The 25633-nt window shown below is 38.7% G+C and overlaps 1 protein-coding gene across 2 annotated transcripts in view; it reads right to left on the bottom strand.

The window, feature by feature from the left end:
• Nucleotides 1-25633, bottom strand: part of ITGA4 (integrin subunit alpha 4) — an 81565-nt gene that overhangs the window by 3308 nt on the left and 52624 nt on the right. Inside the window, exons 17-25 of one of the 2 annotated variants that reach the window (XM_082466678.1) lie at nt 22350-22426; nt 10731-10881; nt 9335-9430; nt 8581-8660; nt 8089-8178; nt 6275-6365; nt 2932-3039; nt 1992-2117; nt 1148-1267 (exon numbers count right to left, since the gene is read on the bottom strand). In XM_082466678.1, coding sequence (XP_082322804.1) covers nt 1148-1267; nt 1992-2117; nt 2932-3039; nt 6275-6365; nt 8089-8178; nt 8581-8660; nt 9335-9430; nt 10731-10881; nt 22350-22426 — 939 coding nt within the window. The remainder of the gene's footprint in view (nt 1-1147; nt 1268-1991; nt 2118-2931; nt 3040-6274; nt 6366-8088; nt 8179-8580; nt 8661-9334; nt 9431-10730; nt 10882-22349; nt 22427-25633) is intronic. The other variant, XM_082466679.1, reaches the window with a different exon arrangement.

Below are 25633 nucleotides of genomic sequence, written 5' to 3'. Positions count from 1 at the left end.
TTTTGGAGAGAACATGTAGAATTTTAGGGCTAAAAATAAATTATATACTTTATCTGGAGCAGTGTTTTTCAACAGGGATGATTCTGTACCCTGGAGGAGAGTCAGCTATGTCTGGAGACATTTCTGGCTGGCAGGAGTTGGGAGGGGGTGTACTGCCATTTAGTGGGGAGAAGCCAGCTATGCTGATAAATATCCTACAATGCACAGGACAGCCCCTGACAACAAAGAAGTATTTGGTCCAAAATGCTACTAGTGCCCACTGTTGAGAAACCTGGACCTCGAGAGTATGAAGGCAGGCTGCAAAAGTTTAAATAACTTGCAACTAAAACAGACAGCTCTTATTTCCCTGTCTGGTGCGTCTTCCTCTTGACCACCTTGTGGTAATTTCAACTACTCCTCTTAACAAAACATAATAGCTCTCATTTCCTTTGGCTTATTATGTGCTGTGCACTATTACTAAGTGCTTTATGAAAATCATCTACTCTGCAGCAACCCTGAAAGAGAGATATTACCCATACTAATCTGATAAGGAAACTGAAGAACAGAACTCCAGATAAAACCAATGATCTCAAAGTACTTCTCATAAATATGCATACTGCTTTTTAGGAAGAAGTCCAACATGTATTTAGTTAATTATTAATTCAACCTTTCAAAGTTCATCTTCTTAAAAGCGTGTTTGTGTTTTACTGTTGTTGATAAATTTTGATGTTTTAGTTTGATTTTCTGGAAGTCTTAATTTTTAGTAAATATATATTAATAAATGTATATGATATACAATAGTAGGTTTTTAAGCATAAAGTAATTTGGAAAGAACTTTAAGGATATATGAAATGTTAAAGCAGCTAATTTCTCTAATTTGATCAAGGTTCATAAATAGTTGGACATGCTTTCTAAAATCTCTTAATTATAGTCTATTTTACAGTCTTAGTTATCTGTTTAATTACTAAAGCCATGTCATTTAGACAATGTATTTTGTAGTGATAAATGGAAAAAGTTTTGGAGTTTCACTCCAGATTTTACATTCATTCATACCTTCTTAATTAGTTGAATGCCTCCTTACATACCATCCTACCTGTATAAGATGGTCGCATTTGTAGATTCTATATGAAATCTTATCCACAAAGTTGTCACTGTATCATAGACTTACCATTTCTAAAATGGATGGCCGACCTTCCAATTGAATGTGAACACTGGCTTCTTTTCCACTGTCCATTTTCCCAAAATTGCATGAGAAATTTAAACAATGTGGATCAGCTTTCATGCAGTACTTGAAAAGAATACAAAAGAGCTATGTTAAAATTTCAACATTTTTTAAAAAGATGGCTAAAATATTTAGATGGCTAAATATACGTGGAATTCAAGATCTGCTCCCCTTAGTGGCATTATGCAAAAACTTATCTTGATATAAACATGGAATTAAAGATATGCTTTCATTAGTGGCACTTAAAAAATTATCTTGTTTTAAACAAAACACAAATGTTTAGTAAATTAACAAAGTATTCGAACTAGATCACATGGTTTCATTGTTCTTATGAACTTAATCTTCTGGGATAGAAAAAGTAAGACACCTAATCAGAGTCTTGCTAAGTTACATGTTCTACGTTCATTGTAAAACTTGGATCATTTGAGGGGCTTTCTTGGGTTTTTTTCCCCATATATTCACTAAAATGAAAATAGTGAAAATTAATTTCATGCCACGAAGGCCGTTCAGCTGAGGACAGCATCTTGACCCGCAAAGGGTCTGACACAACGTCTAGGTGGCATAAATTGGGCACTTGTTGCATAAATAATGAAAGTATATAGTATATATTTAACCCTGGGTGTCTCTCAACTCTCCAATCATGCCTGTTCCTCACAAACAAGAACATTACCTGAACTGGCTTCTCTCCTATACTCAACTGACAGTTCAAAACCCCTTGATTCATGGGTTTAAGTGTTTCAGTTCTGTAGGTTGGAAAGCAAAAACTACAACCTGAAAAATTGAAACTTACCAGTAGCCTCTTATCAGTCTTTGACAAAAATTTGAATATATCTTTCAGGGTCTCCATTGTGCCTTTTTTCTGCTCTAATGCACACTTTCTTTGGTAATTCTTAAAATGGCATTCTCCAGCAGTAGTCTACAAAGAAAGAAAGAAAAATCTTATCCAATATTGGAAAGAACACCAGCTACATGGCTTTAAAACTTACCTTTTAAAGCTTACCTTTCCTGAAATATATCAAGTACTTCTAAAATTGTGTGAAAATATTTTTTGATAGATTTATTTGGGAGAGATTAAATCTCTGTAGCAAATAACGCAACAGAAACCCAGAAAAAATTTAGAGGGTTGGATATAGGTCCTAAATTGATCAAATGGCCTTAACCTTACAGAAATTAGGGCAATATGAAAAATGGACATTTGAACATTAGCATGATATTGAACATTTCTTTGGCTTTAGACATACAACAAAGTGTTCTAACAGCATGCCCTACCATCTAAATCTGGAATTCAAGTAAGATTTTTAAGGATTATATCTCAAATCTACTGAGTAGGTTTCTTTGTCGATTGTCTTAAAACTGGGAAGGTAAAACCAATTCTGATAGAATCATCAACACAAGAATATTGATTCTTAAGTAGTTATTTGAATATTAATAAAAGGCTGAAGTATTGCTTTTTCAACAGTGGTCTCAAGCTTTATGGAGAATTCCACCAATTAAATTACTTCCACAGGTCCCTATCACAAAGAAAATCTACCAAAGATGGTAGAGCATAGTTCTGTTATTGTGTTGTCACATGTAGAGGTTCCACTGTAATCCTGCCATTCTAATGCAATATTCAAAGTGTACACAATAAATGCATGGTGCATTCATAGTTTAGACTAAGTGTGACTGAAGTAACAGAAATCTCCATTTTAGCAATATTACTTAGAATAAAGGAAGGAACACATTTTTACCTGGACATCCAAAATGTTGAACAGTTTATCAGTTTGGGGAATAAAAGAATTTGGTATCATTATTTCCACACTAATATTTGGAGCCATGCTTTGGCCAGTGTTGATCACCTGATAAGAAGAAAGAAAATATAAACAAACACTCAAAAAATACTTTTTATAAAAGTACAGATACCAATGAACTTTCAAGGTGAACCCATATATCTCATGCAACATTTATAATGGTGGAGGTTTGTAGTTGGCAGCTGCACGGCAAAAGGAGACAGAGTACCCATAGTCAGAACTTTAAAACGTTTGTTAATAATATAACTAGTCATTATTCCTAGACCTCTCCTTTTGGTGCCGCTTAGACCAAACTGTCTACACTGATGGTTTACTGCAGAAATAATAGTCTGAGGAAAAAGACATCAATAATATACAGTTGACCCCTGAACAACTCAGGGGGATTGGAGTCACTGACACTCAGCACAGTTGAAACTCCGAATATAATGTATAGTCGGCCCTCTGTATACGTGGTTTCTCTGTATTCACAGATTCAACCAACCGTGGATTGTGTAGTACTATAGTATTTACTATTGAAAAAAATCCACATATAAGTGGACCCGTGCAGTTTAAACCTGTGTTGTTCAAGGGCCAACTGTACCTTGGTATGGCACATTATAGATCTAAAAAAAACATGATCAGGGACTTCCCTGGTGGCGCAGTGGTTAAGAATCCGCCTGCCAATGCAGGGGACACGGGTTCGAGCCCTGGTCTGGGAAGATCCCACATGCCGCAAAACGACTAAGCCTGTGTGCCACAACTACTGAGCCTGCCCTCTAGAACCCACGAGCCACAACTACTGAGCCTGCATGCCACAACTACTGAAGCCCACACGCCTAGAGCCTGTGTTCCGCAACAAAAAAGAAGCCACCACGGTGAGAAGCCCACGCACCACAACGAAGAGTAGCCCCTGCTCACCACAACTAAAGAAAGCCCGCGCGCAGCAACGAAGACCAAGCGCAGCCAAAAATAAATAAAATAAAATAAAAATTAAAAACAAAACAAAACAGGGGCTTCCCTGGTGGCACAGTGGTTGAGAGTCTGCCTGCCAGTGCAGGGGACACGGGTTCGAGCCCTGGTCTGGGAGGATCCCACATGCCGCGGAGCAACTAGGCCCGTGAGCCACAATTACTGAGCCTGCGCGTCTGGAGCCTGTGCTCCGCAACAAGAGAGGCCGCGATAGTGAGAGGCCCGCGCACCGCGATGAAGAGTGGCCCCCGCTTGCCACAACTGGAGAAAGCCCTTGCACGGAAACGAAGACCCAACACAGCCATAAATAAATTAAATAAATAAATAAATAAATAAATAAATAAATAAGTACTTAAAAAAAAAAAAAAAGCCTTCTGCGTGGCTGTACAGTAGAAACTAACGCAACACTGTGAAACAACTATACTCCAAAAACAAAACAAAACAAAACAAAACAAAACCATGATCAGTTGTCCTTATAACTATCCCATGAGGTGGGCTGACATTTTATTATTTTCTATCTCAGGAAAATGCTGAGGTGTTAATGTTGTAACCAAGATGAAAGTTAAAAAGTGACAAGAAGTGGGGCCAAAACCCAGGTATTCTAATTCTAAATTCTATGTTGTTTTCACAGAGTCACTCTGTGCTGAGAGGATAATCAGCAGCAGTAAGTGAATAAAAATATTTTAAATTCAGGAAAATTATAATGCTGATGCACTCAGAAAATCAGAAAAGGGTAGGTTATTGGGTTTTAGAAAAAAACCAGGTTTTTAATAATGCATAAGGGGAAGATATTTCATTATTGTTGATAAATCTGGGGTTTGCAGAACCCTGAAGAAGGAAATTGGGCCAAAATATTGCCTCCTGAGAACTATAAAACCAATACAGTAAGTCAGAAAAAAGATGTGCTACAATATCTAAATGAAATAGCGTGACTCAAAGACGTGCAATAATCTTCTGAATGCATACGACGTAGATAAAGAGAGAGTATCCCTGGGCTTCGGAACAGGTGGTAACTGCCGGGCCTTGGAAGCACAGGGCAGTTGCAAAAGGCAGTGTCAGCAATGGGGACCCAGCACTGCCCAGACCTTTAGACAAGGTCTTCCTGACACCAGCAAATAACCAAGCTCACTTACGATATTCTTTATCCATGTTCACCTAATAACATTTAGACCTCCGAGAACATCTTCATACTTGAACAAGTCACCAAGCCTACAGACTGAAAGAATCTCCATGCCCAGTCACTCCATTGTAATTTAACTAGACAATACTTGTTAACTATTATTTGTAAATTAATAAATAGGCCTTCTAGAGTCCAACTCAGTTTCTGTTTATCAGAGTACAAACCCCCACTGGACTGTGAGAGGAGCATTTTGGGGGACGTCAAAGTAGAGGGCTACATTCTTCCAACACTAGGGTATACTAGTGTAACAACAACTTGAGTATGGACTCAAAAGAATTGTGAGGTCTTCCACAGATTGGGGCAGTGGCCCAGGAGTTTGCATTTTGGATAAGCACCTCAAGTGATTCTGATACACATTTTGATAAGCATTGCCTTACAAAATATCATAATGTACCTAATGCAGATTCACTCACAGTCTGTAGATTATTATATAGCTCTTGAGAATGTGTGAGCAGTGCTATTGGTTCAAAAAATGTTTTTGTGGACATTATCTCCAATTATTTGCTCATCATCAACATCCATGCTGTAACAAAGATTTCAGTTTGACAGTAAAAAGTGTTTAATGAATTTTTAGCTTTATATTAGTATGTTAATACTTCTGGATGATGATAATACTCTTTCCTTTTTAAAAAAGATTATTTAATAAATGATGCATCACTTGTCATGGGTCATATACCAATGGCTTGAAAGGCTGACCAAGCAGACCTTAAATGGAGATGCGGAGGTAAAAGCTTCCTTTACTTGGTAAGGTTAGGACTTGTATGAAGCTTGGACCATGAAGATGTTTCACTGATTTGCACCCAAAGATGCCTTTTCTTGACCTATTCTGATTTCTGCATGCATCTTTAGCAGATTCAGTTCCTCCCATAACTTTGCCTCTTTCAGGCATTACCTCTGTTCCCAGGAGGTACTTACTATAAGGAGAGATAGTATAAGGAGAGTGGGCTCAGTAACAGGGACAAGATGAATGGGAGAGAAGGCGCAGGAGCCCACCAGGCAAGGGCATGAGCCCTGCTGCAGCTCCCTTCTCGCCCTCAGCCAGCTGAGGTGGCCCAAAGCTAAGGGACACCACACATACATGATGTCCTCTGGAGCAATGCATCGGTAACATTCTTTCAGTTTGTTACAAATATCAGCACAATCAACTTTTCTTACGTGGAAAGTGAAGTTCATTTTCTCTGCCATGCACGTTTCAGGCTCATTTTCCTCCTTTGGTCCATACACAAACGAAGTTGGGTTTACAAACCTGCCAGAAATGAATTCAGATTTAATTTAACTGTCTTATTTGATGAGGTATTAGAAACAGTCTTTCTCTATAGTCTAAATATAGCATATCTCTTAAATCTCTCTTAAATATGCCATAATTCAGACTACAGGTGCCTCTAAGTACCATGGAATACTTTTGGTTTCTTGTAAAGATAAGAATTTTAGTGAAAATGTAATGAAATTAGAGAGCCACGTGCTCTGACTGGGGTGACAATTTCTCTTCCCGCCAATATCCTTTGCTTGCCTTCCCAATACTGCCTGGCTCACTCTAGTGACCATTCCTTCTCTCTCAGCCCTCAAATGATTCATGCAAACTTGACAAATATGAGATAAATTCTTAGCTTTTCCCTAGGGCGCCAATATCCTCCTGTATTTCAATCTATCTGACAGATTTTTGAGTTATTTCTTACCACGCCCAATTCCTGCTGGCTATTTGTAATGAACCCCAAGTCTGGGGAACAATTCAAACATCAATAAGTAGGGCAAATTTTTGTTAGAATACAAGGTTGTCATTCCTTTACCTGAGTTGAGACATATGCACGGTCAGTAATGAACTTTAAGAAATATTTTTCTAGGAAAATCCCAACTCCCCACGTTGCTCATATTTGGCGGCTAATATGAGGTAATATGTTAGAGACTCTTTCACAAAGGAAAGAAATGAGAAATATTCAAATGTCGTAGATTTAGGCAGCTTAATAGTGGCAGAGCATCCCTTGCTCAAAATAAGATGTGGATAATGGAAAAGCAGGACACACTTATAACAAAATCAAGGAGGCGAGGCGAGGTAAGCATTCAAACCCGGGAAACGTGCAATTGACTTCTCTTTGCTCCCCACTACTCGCCCTTGCATGGCTTCCTTTTTCCTCCGCTGGTTTTATCTCACAAACAGGAGAATCAGTTCCATCAGTTTCGGACACTATTTTTATATAACTATATGCCACCTTTATGGGTGGTTACAAATGACTAGGGATGCTTTATAGTCAGGGCAACTAGAAAAGCTCATCTATTTGTTCTGAGTCTCATACTGTCTATTGCTTTAAAAATGTGGTTTTAAACAAAGATTAGTAGGCTCAATAATTTCCAGTAAAATCATGAAAAGTTTTCATGATACTCTTTAATTCTTTCTCTTCACATCTCCTTCCTGAGTCATAGGAGGGTCCATTCAAACAAGTACTAAAATTGTGAGGAATCAGTGACTGCTGGCTGTGGGGCTGTGGGTAAGGAACTCTGTAATTCACGGACATAAAGAGGGGACAAGGGAGCCGGCTCTCTTGTATCTCAATTCATTTGCCACGCAGGTAGATCTCGACAAGGGCGATTTGGCCAACCTTCCACTTCTCTGAACTTCACACTTGCCCTGGCCACTGAGCCTGACCACACAAAGTGCACGCTGGCACTCTGGGGTCCTGGCCTGCACGGCGTACCGCTGAGTGGTTGGACGTGGCCTCCTATTGGACTCTTCCAGTAAGAAATCTCCTCCATTGGGGCATTAGTTTGAGGTGGTCTCGGTGATGACTACAGAGTGGGTTAAAATAACGAACACCTAAGCAATGGGCTGCGACACCGAGGTAATTGTTAAGAGACAGAAACAGCACATGATCTTTTCATAAAAAACTTCAAATATGCTTTTGACCAGTAGTTTAAGAAGCAACAGAATTCAAAATCAGCTCAGAATTTTACAGAAGTCCTCCATATCTACTCACCCATGAACAGTTAGCATGACTTCATACTTGAGAGGTACCGTTAAAGTCACTTTGTTACGCTTCACGTTGCCTGTTTCTCCTTCATTTTCACTACAGAAGCAAATAGAAAACACCCTCTTAGAATCCAGTCAGCACAAAGATTCTCTTCAGAGGGAACTAATTACGCCCCATGTATACCTAATGTACTTGCAGGTTGGTTTAAAAAATGCTTTTTGAGGAGCGGGGATAAAAGTAGACGCGGTGGTATGAAATTTTTATGTCAGAGTTGGCAGAAATTTGCTCTCATTATTTACACTGTTATTTGCTTCTATGCTATAAAACCCTATGTTAGAAGGTTTTTTTTGTTTGTTTAACAGATCACATAAAGGAAGTTTTCTCCTGCAGACAATGGAACACAGCTCCACGATTCCCCTAAGGTCACCCCCCTTTCTCCCCCCAAAAGTCAGGGGTTCATTTCCTTTAACACAATTGTTTTTTCATAACGAAATATACCAGGCGGCATGCACTGTGAAGCTGAGATCCTCTTCTGCTCTGCTGAGTGAGCTGGCATCCAGAAGAAAGCTAACATCTGTCTGAAAAACACAGGGAACGCCCATTTTTAAAATAATCTAAAGTTTGTTTTTACAATCTGAATTTTAGTTTTTCTCATTATTTATGTTCTGTGAAATACAGATATGAAATGATGTCCTAGAAGCACAGGCTAACCCTCACTCAGAGAACTATGGGGAAGCTGTCGGGTCTGCGGCAATTTTAAAGCAGCAGCTTTTCCATGAGTGACGTTCAGAGACAAAGCCTCCTCTGAATGTAAAGATAGGCAGGTCCAGACTGACAAAATTAGAGATGCTTTAACAACTTGAGTGAGCACTCTTGCAGAAACACCTTTTAGTAGAGCAGAGGTAACATGCCTGGCAGCTAGGACACCACCCGGGGTGGAGTCGGGGGAGTGTTGGGGAAGGGTGAGGCTGGGAGCAGAATTGTGACTGACACACTCACATGCCCGTCCTGACACAAACAGGTGCCCCCTTCTTTTTCTTTTTTTTAAAACAGTGAACATTGCCAAGAATATAAACACAATCTCAAAGATCTCAAGCCCAGTTGGTTTGGGTTTTATTTCATTTAGCTAATTACTCTTAGTAAATAATAAAAACGACAACAACAAATTATTTGTATGCAGCACAAACATAGGGAAACAGAAAATATTTTAGATTCATGTCAGTAACAAAAAGTATAAATGCTAAATGCTTACCCTTGATAGGTGATCTACATATATATAACCAACCCTGCAGTCAAGTTTTACTATGCCAGAGCTGTCTGTTACTTCGCAGTTTATTTGTTTCTCTTCCTAAAAGGAAAATGAAATAACTGGTTTAAGTAGGTAGGGAAGGAGAAGTTCATAGCATATGCTTAAGGATGGTTTTTGAAAAGAAAATCATCCCTGAAGACTTTACTTTCTTGGAAGACTATTTTCTGTTTACTTTGGGGATAAATCAATAGGAATATAAATACACTACATAAATATGTGTGTACAAATATAGATTTATTCTAATATTCACATAAATTCTCCACAGAATAATTCCTGGACTTGTAGCTTTCAACCATGTTTCTGTGTTCCCTAAGGTTCCTTGAAAAATCATGAAGCAAGGAATTCATAAGGTCTATATTTCATTGGCTGCCTTCTGTCTGGGTTGTGAGAATGTGATAAAGGTATTTAATTATAACTGTAATCACAATTATATATATATATATTCAAATATTCAGGGAAATATACATTTATATACATCTCACAGATCTATATTTCCCTGAATATCTGAGTTTTCCCTCTTACCATTGCAAACAGGCTCCCAAAGCTCTAAAGAAAGTGGGTAGTAGATATTTACAAGAGGTCAAAGGCCTTTCTAAATGGTCTTAGTGTGAAGAAATGGTCTCTGGATAAGAGATGGGTAAATTTTCTAAGAGGCGGAGGAGCATCCAAGGAGAAAGTGATTGAGACTTTTCTCTTTCAAATTCAACATTATTAATACCTCACTGATGGATTTAAGTGCTCATGACTGAGGCACAGTGGTAAAAAGGAAAAAAAAAAAGGAAAAGGTCTCCAGATGCTCCAAACTCTTGCAGGAAAGGGGAAAGTTGCCTACAATCTGGTTGACACCAGGATTTTGGAATTTGACGCTGGTTCTAGCATTTTGGAGGTCCTTTGGGATCGAGACAGTGTATGTGAACTTAAAATGCAGAGCAGTAACTCTGGGAGCCCAGCATGAAGGACCAATATTGCCCATGTAGAGACCCCAACCATGAGGAGAGCACCATCACAGCACCAGATGAGGTTGTACCAGTGAGAAAAGCAATGACACCCAGGCAGCTTGCTTGGATAACTGGACAATCGCTTCTGTCTCATAGTAGCATTTGTAAGCAGGAAGCTGACTCTCTTGATCTCAGTCAGATCCCAAGGAACTTGACTTGCCATTTTGATTAGGGGCACAGAGGAAAAAACCCACTGGAAGCCCGAGTGATAAGTCTGAATATTAAGACTCATATGCCAAATATTTATACCTCAAATGATAAAGTGACTTATACATTTACATTCTTTAAAAGTTAAGTAAAGTATCATGTAATATCATGCTACTGTAGTTTTCGATCCTTACCAGATCTAAAATCTTGATGAAGTAAAGACCAGTGGGTAGTCTGATATGCAGAGTTGTCTCATATGCATCATCTCCGGCATTAAATAAGGACACGTTCAACATTAATGTCTTCATACTTCCAACAGCAAGATAGGTTTTATTTTCATGTGGCCTAAAAATTAAGTACGATTTAGTTTTCGTTTGGAACTAAAAATCCCATCTCTTGATTTATGTATCCTGAACATAAAGTACTAATTTGGAAACACAACCATAGGAGATGACCCCATGCAAGTAGATGTAAATCCATTTGAAAAAGAACTCAGTTTCCCAGGTTTCAGATAAATTCAGTTAGTCATTACACAGGAAAAGTTTTTTAATTTAGTTATAGTTAAACTAGTCCACTTTCTGTTTTTCTGTTTAACTTCTTGCTTCTATTATTTTAGCATATTTTTCTCATTATTTCAAAATATTTTCCTAAAAGATTTTTTTTTTTCTTTCTTCATCCTTGAGCAGACATTGAACTAGCTGCTGCCAAAGCCAAAGGGGGAACTGGGGGAAACTGGGAGAAAAGGAGAATAGACTATTTCCACCAAAATAGAGGATGCTTTGGTGGGAGTGAGCACGGCATGGGAAAGGACTGCTACGGCCAGCATGTGGGTGCCACTAAAATCTGCTGAACCAGAATTATTTTCTTAAGGCAGGCTGGTCACCTCTACCAATAACTAGACCAAATTAAAGATAGAATTGCAGAAGCGTTTCACCATCCTGTGAACTGGAAAGAGAACACTGCTGCAAATGCAAACACATAAGTGAGTTCAAGTTCTGGCTCTGGCCCCCGTTCTTCCGGGGGAGAGGTCATTCAGCATTTTAAAGACTCAGTCACCCCATCTGTAATAATAACTACTGTTCAGTGAAGATTTGGCTCATGCACATTCCATGAAACCCCAAGGAACCTGAGGTTTAAGAAATGTATTCAAGATACCACAGCTAGAATGTTCTGAAGTCTCAAGGCAACCCATTCCCTTTACTGATTAGATGGTTAGAAGAGCTCAGAACCTGCTACAGAATGTCATGGTTCTGTAAGCTGTCCTCAAAAACAGACACTCTTAGATATCAAAGTATTTAAATTAAAAAAAAAATTAGTTCAACCAGAGAAGAATATGACCCAAAGCAAAATATCAGATGAGGATAATCATAACAATAAGAAAGGTACATTCACCTAGCAACTAGAGTTTAGAAAAAGTTTCTTCAATAATGCTTACAGACACAGACCTACTAGAGAATGGACTTGAGGATATGGGGAGGGGGAAGGGTAAGATGTGACAAAGTGAGAGAGTGGCATGGACATATATACACTACCAAACGTAAAATAGATAGCTAGTGGGAAGCAACCGCATAGCACAGGGAGATCAGCTCTGTGCTTTGTGACCACCTAGAGGTGTGGGGTGGGGAGGGTGGGAGGGAGGGAGATGCAAGAGGGAAGAGATATGGGAACATATGTACATGTAAAACTGATTCACTTTGTTATAAAGCAGAAACTAACACACCATTGTAAAGCAAGTATACTCCAATAAAGATGTTAAAAAAAAATGCTTACATTGTATCATTCTAATCAACATCTGTATTTGTGTTTGAATAAACTATTTATGGAAATGTTAAACACATAGTAGGCATTTAGTAGTTATTTGTGAGTTGATTTAAGACAGAATGTTTAAGGACAGGGTTAAAGAACAAGTTTCAAGATTGCTGCTTTTAAGCATTACTTGAAGATGAAGAATGATTTTAATTGAAAGCCCCTGTATAATAATCGTTACGTCTATTACTCCCACATACAAAAATAGTGTAATGAATTCCCAGCTTTGTAGAGCTTATAAAGGGCAGATTTATAAACAGATGTAAACACATATTAGAAATACTTGAAAAGACATGACTGAAGGGCTCTGGGACCAGGGTGGGGAACCCATTTCGCCTGGGAGTAGCAAGGCATGTTGCTTCTTGCTTTTGTACTATTCTAGTTATTTAGGTTGAGCTGAATGAAGATTAACATTTCTTTTTTTAAATAAAGAAGATCTGAAAATTTCATGATTGAACCGGCATTAACTTGGATTATACTCTTAATTGATTTGTCAAGTCCTCTTCCAATTTTCACACTACTGGGGGCGAGTGGTGGTCACTTTGCAGAAAGCAAACTTGATAATGTCACGTGTCTGCTTCCTTTCCTCCAGTGCTTTCAAGATAGAGTTCTGATTAGTGCAGCAGATGCAGCCTGAGAGAGCTGGTCGTGCCTTACTTTCCACTGCACAACCCTTTCCTTCCCTTTAGCCATGCTAACCTACAAACATGGGTCCAAACACCTGTGTTTTGTGTCTTACTTCAAGCCATCCCTCTGCCTTCAACCTCTTCCCTCTTCATGTTATCTGGTTAACTTACACTTGTTCTTCAAGACTCAGCTTGAGTGTCAATGTTAAGAGTCCTCAGAAGTTCTTCCAGCTGATACTTATTGCTAAGCCCCTTCACCCAGCATTGCCCCTCCCTAACAGAAACAGCTTCTCTCTCTGCCACTTTCCCACACACTGGGCAACCCTCTAATGCAATATGTTCACACTGTCTGGCTTTTCTCACCACTAGAATAAGTCCTCTTGGAGAAAAGGTGCTGGGTCATGAATATCACTGTCTTCTCAGAGGCTAGCAACACAGTGTTCAAAATATATGTGTGGTACGTAAGTGTATCAAACATTAAAAAGGGCTGGATAACACTAAAAAAAAAAGTCTGAAAGATTGAGGAAATTACTGGATAAGTGACTGTTCAAAGTTCATGAACTCATTATACATTCTATGAAATTAGAGCCATGCTTATCTGTTCTGTGATGGTATGCAAATTCCAAATGTTTCATTAAGATAAAGTAAACATCTACTACTACCACATTCATGTGATCTATACCCCGCCCATACAACCTAATGTTTTAGTGGCAATACAACTGTTGAGTTGACCAATAAATTAATGGCAACATGGATACTGTTTGAGTTTGAATTTGAGAAGCAAATTATTATGAACCTCAGAATGTACAAAATTATTATAATTTTGAACACTTCCCCCCACTTTGATACCTCTAATAATATATCTATGAGAAATTGGACATTTCACTTAATATCTAAAAGTTCTTCCCTTCTTATCCTAATTGTTTTTCCACTTGAAACCTTCTTATCAAGGTAGGACATACATATAGAAAAATGCACACAACCTAAGTGTAGAGCTCTGCAAATTTTTATAAACTGAATACATGTGTGAAACCAGCACCCAGATCAAGAAAAACATATTGCCAGCACCAAAGAAATACTCTTGTGCCCCCTTCCAATTCTTGCCCCTACCCACTATCTTGCTTTTACTAGTATAGACTGGCTTTGCCCAGTTTTATATTTCATATAAATGGAATCTCTGAGCATGTAATCTTGTAGTATCTGACATTCTTTACTCAAAATTTTGTTTTTAAGTTTAATCTATATTGATGCATGGAGTTGTAAATCATTTCTTCTCATTGGTGTGTACACTAATTTTTGTAAATATGCCACATTTTATTTATCCTTTCAACTATCATTGGGAATTTTGGCAATTACAGTTTGGAGCCTTTATAGTTTTTCAGTAAACATATATATGTAATTCTGTTGTGTCAGCTGTTTGTCTATCTATGAGCAGGCCCTTATGGTTTATTAACCCAGGACTAATTCCCGAAAAAAACCTCTAAATCTGGCTAATTTTGGCAACCAGCTTAAATTTTACTAACAAATTACGTTTAAAAAATAAAATATACTATAAGGAACTATATTTAAATAATAAAAAATAAAGATGTCCTACAGGATTATCATATAAAAGCAAGCATACCAGACAGTAGGGGTTCAAAAACTGCTGCCTGAAGGCCAAATTGGGACCCTGCCTGGTCTTGTAAATAAAGGTTTACTGGAACACAGCCATGCTCTTTCGTCTGTGGCCACTTTTGCGCTATGACAGCAGAGTTGAGCAGTTAAGACATCTCTGTCCCACAAAGCCTAAAATATTTACAGTCTGTCCCTTCAAGGAAAAAGTTTGCTGGCTCTGCCATTGAGCAATCTGACTGAGGAGCATACTTAGTTTCAAAATAAGCATACCACATCATATTACTATATTTAAAATCTGTATTATTCTGACAATAACAGAAGCTTCATTATTTCAGATGGCACCCGATGCTGCCTTAGAGGAAACGATCCCCCAGACCTCATAATTCCTTGCCTGGTACTAAAGACATCGAGGAGAAAGGAATGAAGAAAATGTCCCTATGTAGCATTTCTAGCTCTGATCTCCGGGTTTGAGGAGTTGGATATTTCTGGAAGGATGTATAATAAGTAACAAGGCAGTAACTCTTCTGAATCATGGCTATCATTTCAGGGTGGAAGAATCTGACTCAGTCATAACGTGCTATTCCTCCCAGCGTTTGAGGGGATGGCTGTGACTTACTCATTCTTGTGTTGTAAACCTTTGCGTTACACAAGCACGCATCTGCTTGGTGGCCCTGGGTTAAAGGGCAGAGGGAAGACGTGCGGGAGCACCGCTGCCCCACGTCCCCTCTACTTCTCTAGAACCATGTCACAACTAAAGGCAACTAAGAGGTTCTAAAAGTAAACTTCAGCTTGACATTAAAGTTTAATTAAGACTTGTGGAAGAGCTGCCTAGAAATAGACATTTATAAAATATTCTGGCTTGTAACCAAAGCATTAGTCACTGAACACCTTTGGGAAAGAAGTTGGCACTTAGACAAGCAACAGAAGGTGAAAGCACTGCATAAACAGCTAGGTTCCAAGACAACAGCAAATGAAAGAGAAACACAGTATTCACATTTCAACAGCGAGGCTCCTGGTCTGTTTTCCATTTTTAAGCTATTTTGCCACATGACCATAATTACAATTCTACTCTTTATGTGTGTGTGTGTATATATATATATATATATATATATATATATATGTATACATCTGACTGTATCTCGATTCATTAACAAGGTGCTGTCAGAAAGATACCCACTAGCTTTTTACATGAGACATAATAAAGGACCAGGTGCACATGTGGAAGTGTGACAAGGCCGAACCAGAGCTTTCCCCGGGAACCGCAGTTCATTCTTTATTAAAACATGCATAATGCAGACTTGAAATTTACAAAGCAGCCTAGAAGCCACGTAATTTAAACAAATCAAGATACTGTGTACATACAGGATCATAACTTAATAAGTGAAAGGAAAAACAGAAAAATGATGTATTTCAGCACCAGGCTCTATGTTTTTCCTGAATGAACGCTACTGTTCTATTTTGTGAGAAATGCTCCCTAAGTCTTCATATAATGAATGCATTTTGCCTTGATAAGATGAATGACTGTTTCATAGCTAACATGGTTTTAATCAAGATGCTAGAACAAAATATAACAGAAATTGATATGTACCCATGTCAAGGTAACACGAGTCATTTATTTGACAAAAGACTAGCCTGCGGCAAAGTGGCCTCAGGCCCAAGTAAAATTTTGTCCTCTTTTTTTCTTTATTACTGACTTTGGGGAAAAAAATAAAATAGTGGAAAATTCTCATCTACTGGGAAATATCAGATACCTGACATTTAAGAAGATTTTTACTGAATAAAGACAAATTCACTAAGATCCCAAGGAGGATGGCAGAAGAACATGGATTGGAAGACAGAACTAGGAATTAGAATGTTCAGTGTATGGAAGCATACAATTCCTCTTCCCCAAACTCTGTGACATCAGTGAGGCATATATTCCTACTATCTGCATTTTAAAAATGGACAGTTTTGTTACACTCACTCTTTAGGGGGTAACAGCACAGTGCGGTTACACACCGCTCACTGTCTACCCAACAGTGAGGCCCCTTCTTAGCTGCTGACACGACCCTGGATTAGCCAGGCAGTCGGCAGTATCCCCTTGATACTGCAGAAGCTAAGCCCCCAGCTCAGCTTCAGGGAGTGAATTATGATTGATCTACTACGATCATGACGACTCCATCCTCTTTCAACCAGGATAGGTTCGGGGGGGGGAGCATGCGACACCACTCTGGTTGATCAGAATAAGGTGTCTGCCCAGACACTTCCCTTCCTTGAAAGACACCCTCAAGAGGACACAGCATTTTGCTCCTGCCCCTTTCGGTTTACCGGGAACGTTGGTGCCCCAGCAGCCACAAGGGAAAAGCCAAGAGAACTGGAAAGATAACCATGAACCAACCATGAAGGCCCAGATTTTGGTAGCTTCTCACTAAACCTGCAACCACCTTCTCCAGACTGCTTATGATGCAAAATAATTAAACACCTTTGTTTAAGTTACTATTAGTCCCGTACTCTGTTACTCACAGTTAAAAGCATTCCTCACTGATATGAAAGCACTTTTGTTCAGGAAAAGCCTCCATCACTTACCCTGGAAGCATGACGGAAGCACAGAAGAGAAGTAGTGTCATTTAGATCAGTCATCTCTGCGAAAGACTCGATTTTAAATTGCCTAGGTGATGCTTAATACCTGCTCTTCTATTTGTAATCTTTTTAGATAAAGTCATATTGGTTCATTTTCATTTCGCACTGTAAGTCCATTTGAATGTGGTTTACTGTCCTGAGAATTTAGAGATTCAGGAGGAAGCCTCCACTTAACGAAAACATGAGATGGAGTGCATCAACACTATTTAGTTTGCCGTCGGCAGTCTATTAGTGCAGTCATCAGAAACTCATGTTTTTGATGGAGTAACTACATTTACCTGAAGCAGGTATGTAGCTCTGAGACACAGAAATACCATTAGTGCCAGCGGAGTTACAGTCGGGAGAAGGCATAGAACATATGGTTGCAATTTGCCTACCACGACCGAGAAGGCAGAGAGGACTCCTTTGCGGGAAAGGCAAATTCTTCTCTGAGAGAGTATCATTTATTAAAATGCAAAGTAGTTTGTCAGAACCCTTCACCCGTGGGCCTAAAAATTAATTCGAAGGGTTTTCATTTGAAAACTCTTCAAATAAGTTGTCATTTACCTAACGGAAATAGCCTGTAATCTTCCTAATTGATGCAAAGCATGTGGGGCTTATACTTTACACTGGCCTTTAGGCCACTACAAACCTCACAGAACTGAAAACAACTGACCCAGGCACAGTCGGCAACTTTCTCGGGACATAAAGAAACAATAAACTCTGGACAAATAACCAGTACACGTGCAGAAAATGTTTAGAATTCACTGGCAATATTTAATTTTTTTATCCAAATGAAAACATTTTTATCGTGGTCTGTAACTATTCCAACCATAATTTATCAAAAATAACAACTTTTCTCAAATCTTCATATGTACCAGGCTTTGTGCTATGCAATGCACTGGCCTGCATTATTGCGTTTTATTTTTAAAACAACCTTACAGAGTACTATTTTACCTTCTTGCCAATGAAGAAGGAAGTTTACAGAGGTTGAAAGGCTTCTCTGAAAAGGTCATTCAGCTAGTTAATGGTAGACAGGCTTGAACCAGGTTAGTCTGACTTCAAATCTAAACTAAACCACCACAACACTGGTTCTCAGATTTCAGCTTGATAAGAACCACTGAGAGCCTTCTTAATAATGAACATTTCTGGCCTGGTCCCCATGGATTCTGATTTGGATGGTCAGGGGCCTAGGAGCCTGCATTTCGACCAAGCATCCCAGGTGATTCTCATGAAGGTGACTCAAAGACCACACCTTGAGAAAAACTGCCTTACCTTCTGTTGGCTGCCATACAAAATCATAATGGACTTGACATTTCGACTACAGGAAACATTATCACTTCAAATTAAAAATGCAATGTAGGTAATGTAATTTCTCGTGAGAAATACGTAATGAAGAAAAACTGATAATTCAATTACATTAATGATTTAATATCTTAATTCAGTAAGATATAGTTTCATTCTTCAGGAGATAAGCACTCTCAGTAATATTTCCATATAAATTTCAACATCATTTTTTTCACGGGCCAGAGGGATTGCAGTGAAAGATGACAAGGTGACCATGGAAGTGTCTGATTTGACAAGATGAAAACACCACTTATTTGTAGCTTAGATAATCTTTCCCACACAAAATACTTCTTCTTATCAAAGGCCCATGAGAGCAAAAGCACCAGGAAGACTAAGCATTTTAGAAAGAAAATAAATACGTGAATGGGAAGGTTATAAATTATTCGTCTAATAATTCAACAAAGGCACCACAATTACATGCTGGATTACAAAGCAGTTAGCGGTTGCTGTTTTTGGACTATCTAAGCAGCCAATCTGGATGATTTAAGTATAAAGTCCAATTATCAGTCAAATAGGTTAGGGCTTCTTGGCCCTCAACTGTGGATGCTCAAGGCTATCCTGGCATTGCCTAGGTGAAAAGAATTAATTTATTCTCTGCCATATGTGATCCCACCCCAGCAGGGTACTCAGTGCTGTTTGTCAGCCTTTTTACTCATTCCTGGTTGATGCCCTATCCCATTTATCTTAACAGCTATTTTGAATCTTTTCCCATTCCCTTCACAAGGTCCCAAACCCAACCTCAGAGCCCTCACCTTCCATATACAAACACACTTTTTATTCTGGCCATCCATTAATTCCCTCTATTTCCCTTCCTTCCACATTAAAATTTCTTAATCAATGCCAGCATCTATTCACAGCTTCTTAGCTCAAGATAAGGGGAATCTTAACTTCTTTCTAAGGCTAACCCTTCCACCTGAGTCTGATCCCAGGTACATGCTGTTTCCTTTAGGACCCTGTTCCATCCTCAGCAAACATTCACTTGTCACCTACAGTGTTCCAGGCACTGTGTTACACATGGGGAAATGCAAAGATGAAAAGACAGGAACCCACCTTGAAGCAGTGTACAGGATAGTGTGGAGACAGACAATAATAGTTCTGAGCACAGGTGCAATGGGAGCAGGGCCACAGGAGGACTGGGTTTATGTAGCTGGAGACAAAGTGGGGGGGGGGATTTACCTAGGAAACAGCTGAGATTTATAAGATAAATAAGCATTAATCAGATAGATAAGTCAAAGTGAAAAGATACAGAGGCTCAGGAGAGCATGGCATGGCCACACAACTATTCTGCAATCAATGGAAAAAAGTCCTGTAGAATTGCTGAGGAAAAGCACTAAGGGCTTTAGATGTTAATGAGCTACTGAAGCCCTGCTATCAGAAGTATAAGTTAGAAAGCCCACTCTGGAAACATCTTGGTAGAGGAATTTGAATAATGTAAAAATCAGAGGCCAGTAGCCCAGAAAGTGGTAAAGCTCAGTAGGATATTGAGTGCCTGATTTGGAGCAATAGTAGTAGAGATGGAGAAGTACGATGGATAAAAAAATACATCTGGGGCTTCCCTGGTGGCGCAGTGGTTGAGGGTCTGCCTGCCAATGAAGGAGACACGGGTTCAAGCCCTGGTCTGGGAGGATCCCACATGCCGTGGAGCAGCTAGGCCCATGAGCCACAATTACTGAGCCTGCGCATCTGGAGCCTGTGCTCCGCAACAAGAGAGGCCGCGATAGTGAGAGGCCCGCGCACCGCGATGAAGAGTGGCCCCCGCTTGCCGCAACTAGAGAAAGCCCTTGCACAGAAACGAAGACCCAACACAGCCATAAATAAATAAATAAATAAATAAATAGTAAATAAATAAACAAACAAATAAATAATTTAAGGAAAAAAACCATCTGGGTTGGTAGTATTATAAGACTTGGTAATTTATTTGATGTCAGGGATAAGAAAGAGAGAAGAATGCAGGTTGAGCTCCAGGTTGTTGGCTTTGGTAACTAACTAATGGTTGTCACTGGTGCAAAGTGACTGGGCACCCAAGACTGCATGTCTGATAGCCGACTGGATGGGGGGGGTGTGGAACTCAGAGACACTGATTTGGGCATCAGCAATGGAGGCAGACCAGGTGAGGTTATGGTTGTGGGCAAGATTATCCAGGGAAAATATGGGAGTGTGAGAAGGAGCGAGAGAGGGCTATTAAGGGAGCCAAAAGAACCAAATTCAGTGGTCCTCCAAACACAACTGAGAAGGAGGGGCTAGAGAAGTAAAAGGATATGGATGGCATCCTGGAAATTAAAGCAAAAGACATTGGAAAAAAGGAAGTGAACAGCTGTCAAATTCTTCACAGGACAGTTCAAGTAATATCTGAAGTGTCCCCTGGATTTCAGTAGACTATTTCTTTGTGCAATTTATTCTTTTCCCTGCCTTTGATCCTCATACTTGTTTATATCTTCCCATAATTAAATAACATTTGATAAATACATAAAAATTCAGTTGAACCGACTTGTTCCTAATAAATTCTCCTTCCCTTAATCACTGATGCTGTCATTTAGCTATGACTGCACAGAAATTTCTGTTAAAATTTGCCAGCGACATCCTTTTTCTCCCCAACCAGTCACATTTTAAGTGCCAACTTCCATGACCTTTCCTCAGTCATTATGCTCTCTGACTGCTACAAAATCAGTGTTAAGTCCCTCTTTTTACATTCTCCATTGGCTATTTCACCGTGGAGTTGGTTTTCCTCTTAGTTCTATGAAGATACTTTTTCAGTCTCCTGGAGTAAGTCCTTATTCTTTTTAAGCTCTTTAAATAAAATTTACCCACCCCTCTCAAGATTTGATCCTTAGTTCTCTGTGAAATTCACATTTCCATCGCAGGCATTCTCATAACTAATGTGAAGAGGACCTCCAAACATAATCCTGAACTAGATTTTCCACTGCAGAGCTACATATAGAAGTCTCATCAAATTCAACACACCCCAATTTAAACCTGCTTCCTCTATATCCCTACCTCCCCCAAATAGTCTCCCATATTCCTGCCCTGTCAGTGATGCCTCCTTGCCCTCTTTCACTCTCCATACACAACCAGCTCTTAACCTGAAGTGTGGGTTCTATCTCTCTGGTCCTCATTTTCACATCTTCCCTCCGACATGCAGAACAATTTCAACAGAGGGGATATAGACATGATACAGAATTACAATGGCTTATTTCCCAACATAAATAATAACAGCAATCAACAGTTATCCAGTTTGTACTGTTTGCACTATTCTAAGCACGTTTATATGTATTTTCTTTTTCCTGTTTCCCTTCTATGAATTTAGAAGACGAAGATGATTTATTCCCTTTCAAATGGGTCACACATATATTTAGGGATATCTTTGTTTTGTACATCAATCTGAATTATGTAACCAGTTTCTGGATGATAAAACACTAAGCATGATGTAGTAAAGGTTAGCTCATTTTGAACCAAAACTCTATTAACAGGCACTTACAAATGTCTGAAAAATAACTACAATTATGATAACGATAACCCAAAGCACATTTAAATCCTGCAATATCTTCCGAGTTATCAGTAAAAGGTTAAAATCATGCTTGATAAAACCATGGTGCTCACACATTCTCATTCTTTTGAAAAGTGGTAATCTTTGAGTGTATACTTATGTGACTGCTGTACTGAACACTTAGTCTCTTTCAGCAGAATGAGACTGCTGTTCTTTTCCAGGTCTTTAAATGCTGCTAACCCCCAAGGATTAGTTCTTAGTCCTTTACTCTTTAGAACCCACATGCACACACCAATTACCCCATCCTGATAAATAAGCAGAGAGCCAACTATACTTACTTCAAAAATCCAATTTTTGCAGAAACCTGTAAATCAGCAGAACAGTTTTCATGGGCACAAAATCTTGCAAAGTTTATCTGGAAATAAAATATGACAGTATTTTTTTATCTTAGTTCAAATCAGTAGATATATTTCTATGTTTTTTAAAGGATAAAATATCTACGATACATGAAAAAATAAAATTAATATAGCAAATTGATAACTCCTTTATACCTTTTGAAGAGTTCAATTTGAGTATTAGTAGGTTCAGATGACAATTCCAGGGCTAAAGGAACCACGTTCTTTCAATAGGTAAATTTAAAGCCTGAGTTTGTTAAGTGAAAGAAATAATTTCTTTCTTTCATAATAGTTGTATAAAAAGAAGTTTAATCAGACTGTGGTAGTAACCTCTGTAAGTGTTTAGAACCTGTGCTGCCAAGATTTTCTTCGTTGAGTCCCTCTCGATTTTCTGGTGCTGCCATTTGATTCCGCTTATTATGCATACGCATGACACTTAATTTTCACAGATGGCAGAACAGTGATTTTATACTTGTTGAAAATAATAAAATGTAGAAATTTAGAAATTTTACTTTGAGGATACAGTGAATAAAAATAAATGATAGTTTATCAACAGGTTCCAGAATTTATTTAATTCTGAGCATTTTAATAGGACCCAGAGGTACTGTAAGGTACACAGGAAGCTCTGAGGTATAAGCTGGACAAAGGAAAAATAGAGATATAAAAAGAAAGGCAGCTTAGAGGAACAGGTGAGAGAGGGAGAGATGCAGAAAAGAAAGAAATCTAGAAAGTCAGAGAAGGAGCCAGGCACATGAAATGTGAAGTGGGTAGAGCGTTGTCAAATGGCACATCAGACCAGAGACTGCCTATACCAGCGGGAGCAGAGGGAAAGTGTAAATTGTTCTCTAGATTATTAATATAATTTTTTCTACTTCTCTTATTTGTAAAGCAGGTTGTTTGAAGAATCAAAATGTAGCTCATTTGTAGCTCATTCTAATATAACTACAAATTGCTAAGGTTTGGGCTTATGTACTTACAATATTGAGATGTTCATTATTAAAGACATTTAAAAGTAGTTGATATTGAAAACTGAAGTTCAACAGAAGAGTGAAAAAAACCGACTTCCATAAAGATTTTCATACAAGGCTATAGAGAGACTTTGCTCTTAATTTATTATCTTCATTTGATCTAGTATTGTAGACCAGACAGTGCTGATTGTAAGCTCAAATATCTTAAAGCGACTTAGGGGCAATTTTATCTGGACAGGATATGAACTAGACCTTTAAATGTCCCTTTCATCTTTTGCATTCTGTGTGCCATTACTGAATGTTTTAATGAATGCTTTAACCATGGCCCCAAACATCCTGTTGACTCTGTCTTTGTGTTGTTGGACAGTAAAAGTCTGAACAACTGGACTCCTGGGAATAAACACACAGTGAGTGAAACTGATATATTTTGGGACACATTTTATTTAATTAAAAAAATTTTTAAACATCTTTATGGGAGTATAATTGCTTTACAATGGTGTGTTAGTTTGTGCTTTATAACAAAGTGAATCAGCTATACATATACATATATCCCCATATCTCCTCCCTCCTGCATCTCCCTCCCACCGTCCCTATCCCACCCCTCTAGGTGGTCACAAAGGACCAAGCTGATCTCCCTGTGCTATGCGGCTGCTTCCCAGTAGCTAGCTATTTTACATTTGGTAGTTGTATGTAAGTCCATGCCACTCTCTCACTTCGTCCCAGCTTACCCTTCTCCTTCCCTGTATCCTCAAGCCCATTCTCTACGTCTGCATCTTTATTCCTACCCTGCTCCTAGGTTCTTCATAACCTTTTTTTTTTAGATTCCATATATATGTGTTAGCATATGGTATTTGTTTTTCTCTTTCTGAATTACTTCTCTCTATATGACAGACTCTAGGTCCATCCACCTCACTGCAAATAACTCAATTTCGTTTCTTTTGATGGCTGAGTAATATTCCATTGTATATATGTGTCACGTCCTCTTTATCCATTCATCTGTCAATGGACACTTAGGTTGCTTCCATGTCCTAGATATTGTAAATAGAGCTGCAATGAACATTGTGGTACATGACTCTTTTTGAATTATGGTTTTCTCAGGGTATATGCCCAGTAGTGGGATTGCTGGGTCATATGGTAGTTCTATTTTTAGTTTTTTAAGGAACCTCCATACTGTTCTCCATAGTGGCTGTATCAATTTACATTCCCACCAACAGTGCAAGAGTATTCCTTTTTCTCCACACCCTCTCCAGCATTTGTTGTTTGTAGATTTTTTGATGATGGCCATTCTGACTGGTGTGAGGTGATACCTGATTGTAGTTTTGATTTGAATTTCTCTAATGATTAGTGATGTTGAGCATTTTTTCCTGTGTTTGTTGGCAATCTGTATATCTTCTTTGGAGAAATGTCTATTTAGGTCTTCTGCCCATTCTTGGATTGGGTTGTTTCCTTTTTTGATATTGAGCTGCATGAGCTGCTTGTAAATCTTGGAGATTAATCTTTTGTCAGTTGCTTCATTTGCAAATATTTTCTCCCATACTGAGGGCTGTGTTTTCGTCTTGCTTATGGTTTCCTTTGCTGTGCAAAAGCTTTTAAGTTTCATTAGGTCCCATTTGTTTATTTGTGTTTTTATTTCCATTTCTCTAGGAGGTGGGTCAAAAAGGATCTTGCTGTGATTTATGTCAAAGAGTGTTCTCCCTGTATTTTCCCTAAGAGTTTTATAGTGTCTGGTCTTACATTTAGGTCTTTAATCCATTTTGAGTTTATTTTTGTGTATGGTGTTAGGGAGTGCTCTAATTTCATTCTTTTACATGGAGCTGTCCAGTTTTCCCAGCACCACTTATTGAAGAGGCTGTCTTTTCTCCACTGTATATTCTTGCCTCCTTTATCAAAAATAAGGTGACCATATGTGCATGGGTTTATCTTTGGGCCTTCTATCCTGTTCCATTGATCTATATTTCTGTTTTTGTGCCAGTACCATACTGTTTTGATTACTGTAGCTTTGTAGTATAGTCTGAAGTCTGGGAGCCTGATTCCTCCAGCTCCGTGTTTCTTTCTCAAGATTGCTTTGGCTATTCAGGGTCTTTTGTGTTTGCATACAAATTGTGAAATTTTTTGTTCTAGTTCTGTGAAAAATGCCATTGGTAGTTTGATAGGGATTGCATTGAATCTGTAGATTGCTTTGGGTAGTAGAGTCATTTTCACAATGTTGATTCTTCCAGTCCAAGAACATGGTATATCTCTCCATCTGTTTGTATCATC

This window comes from Balaenoptera physalus, assembly GCF_965194825.1.
Source record: "Balaenoptera physalus genome assembly, chromosome: 6".
Lineage (NCBI taxonomy): Eukaryota > Metazoa > Chordata > Mammalia > Artiodactyla > Balaenopteridae > Balaenoptera > Balaenoptera physalus.
The sequence above is the reverse complement of the archived record's forward strand: the minus strand, read 5'-3'. Positions and strand labels throughout refer to the sequence as shown.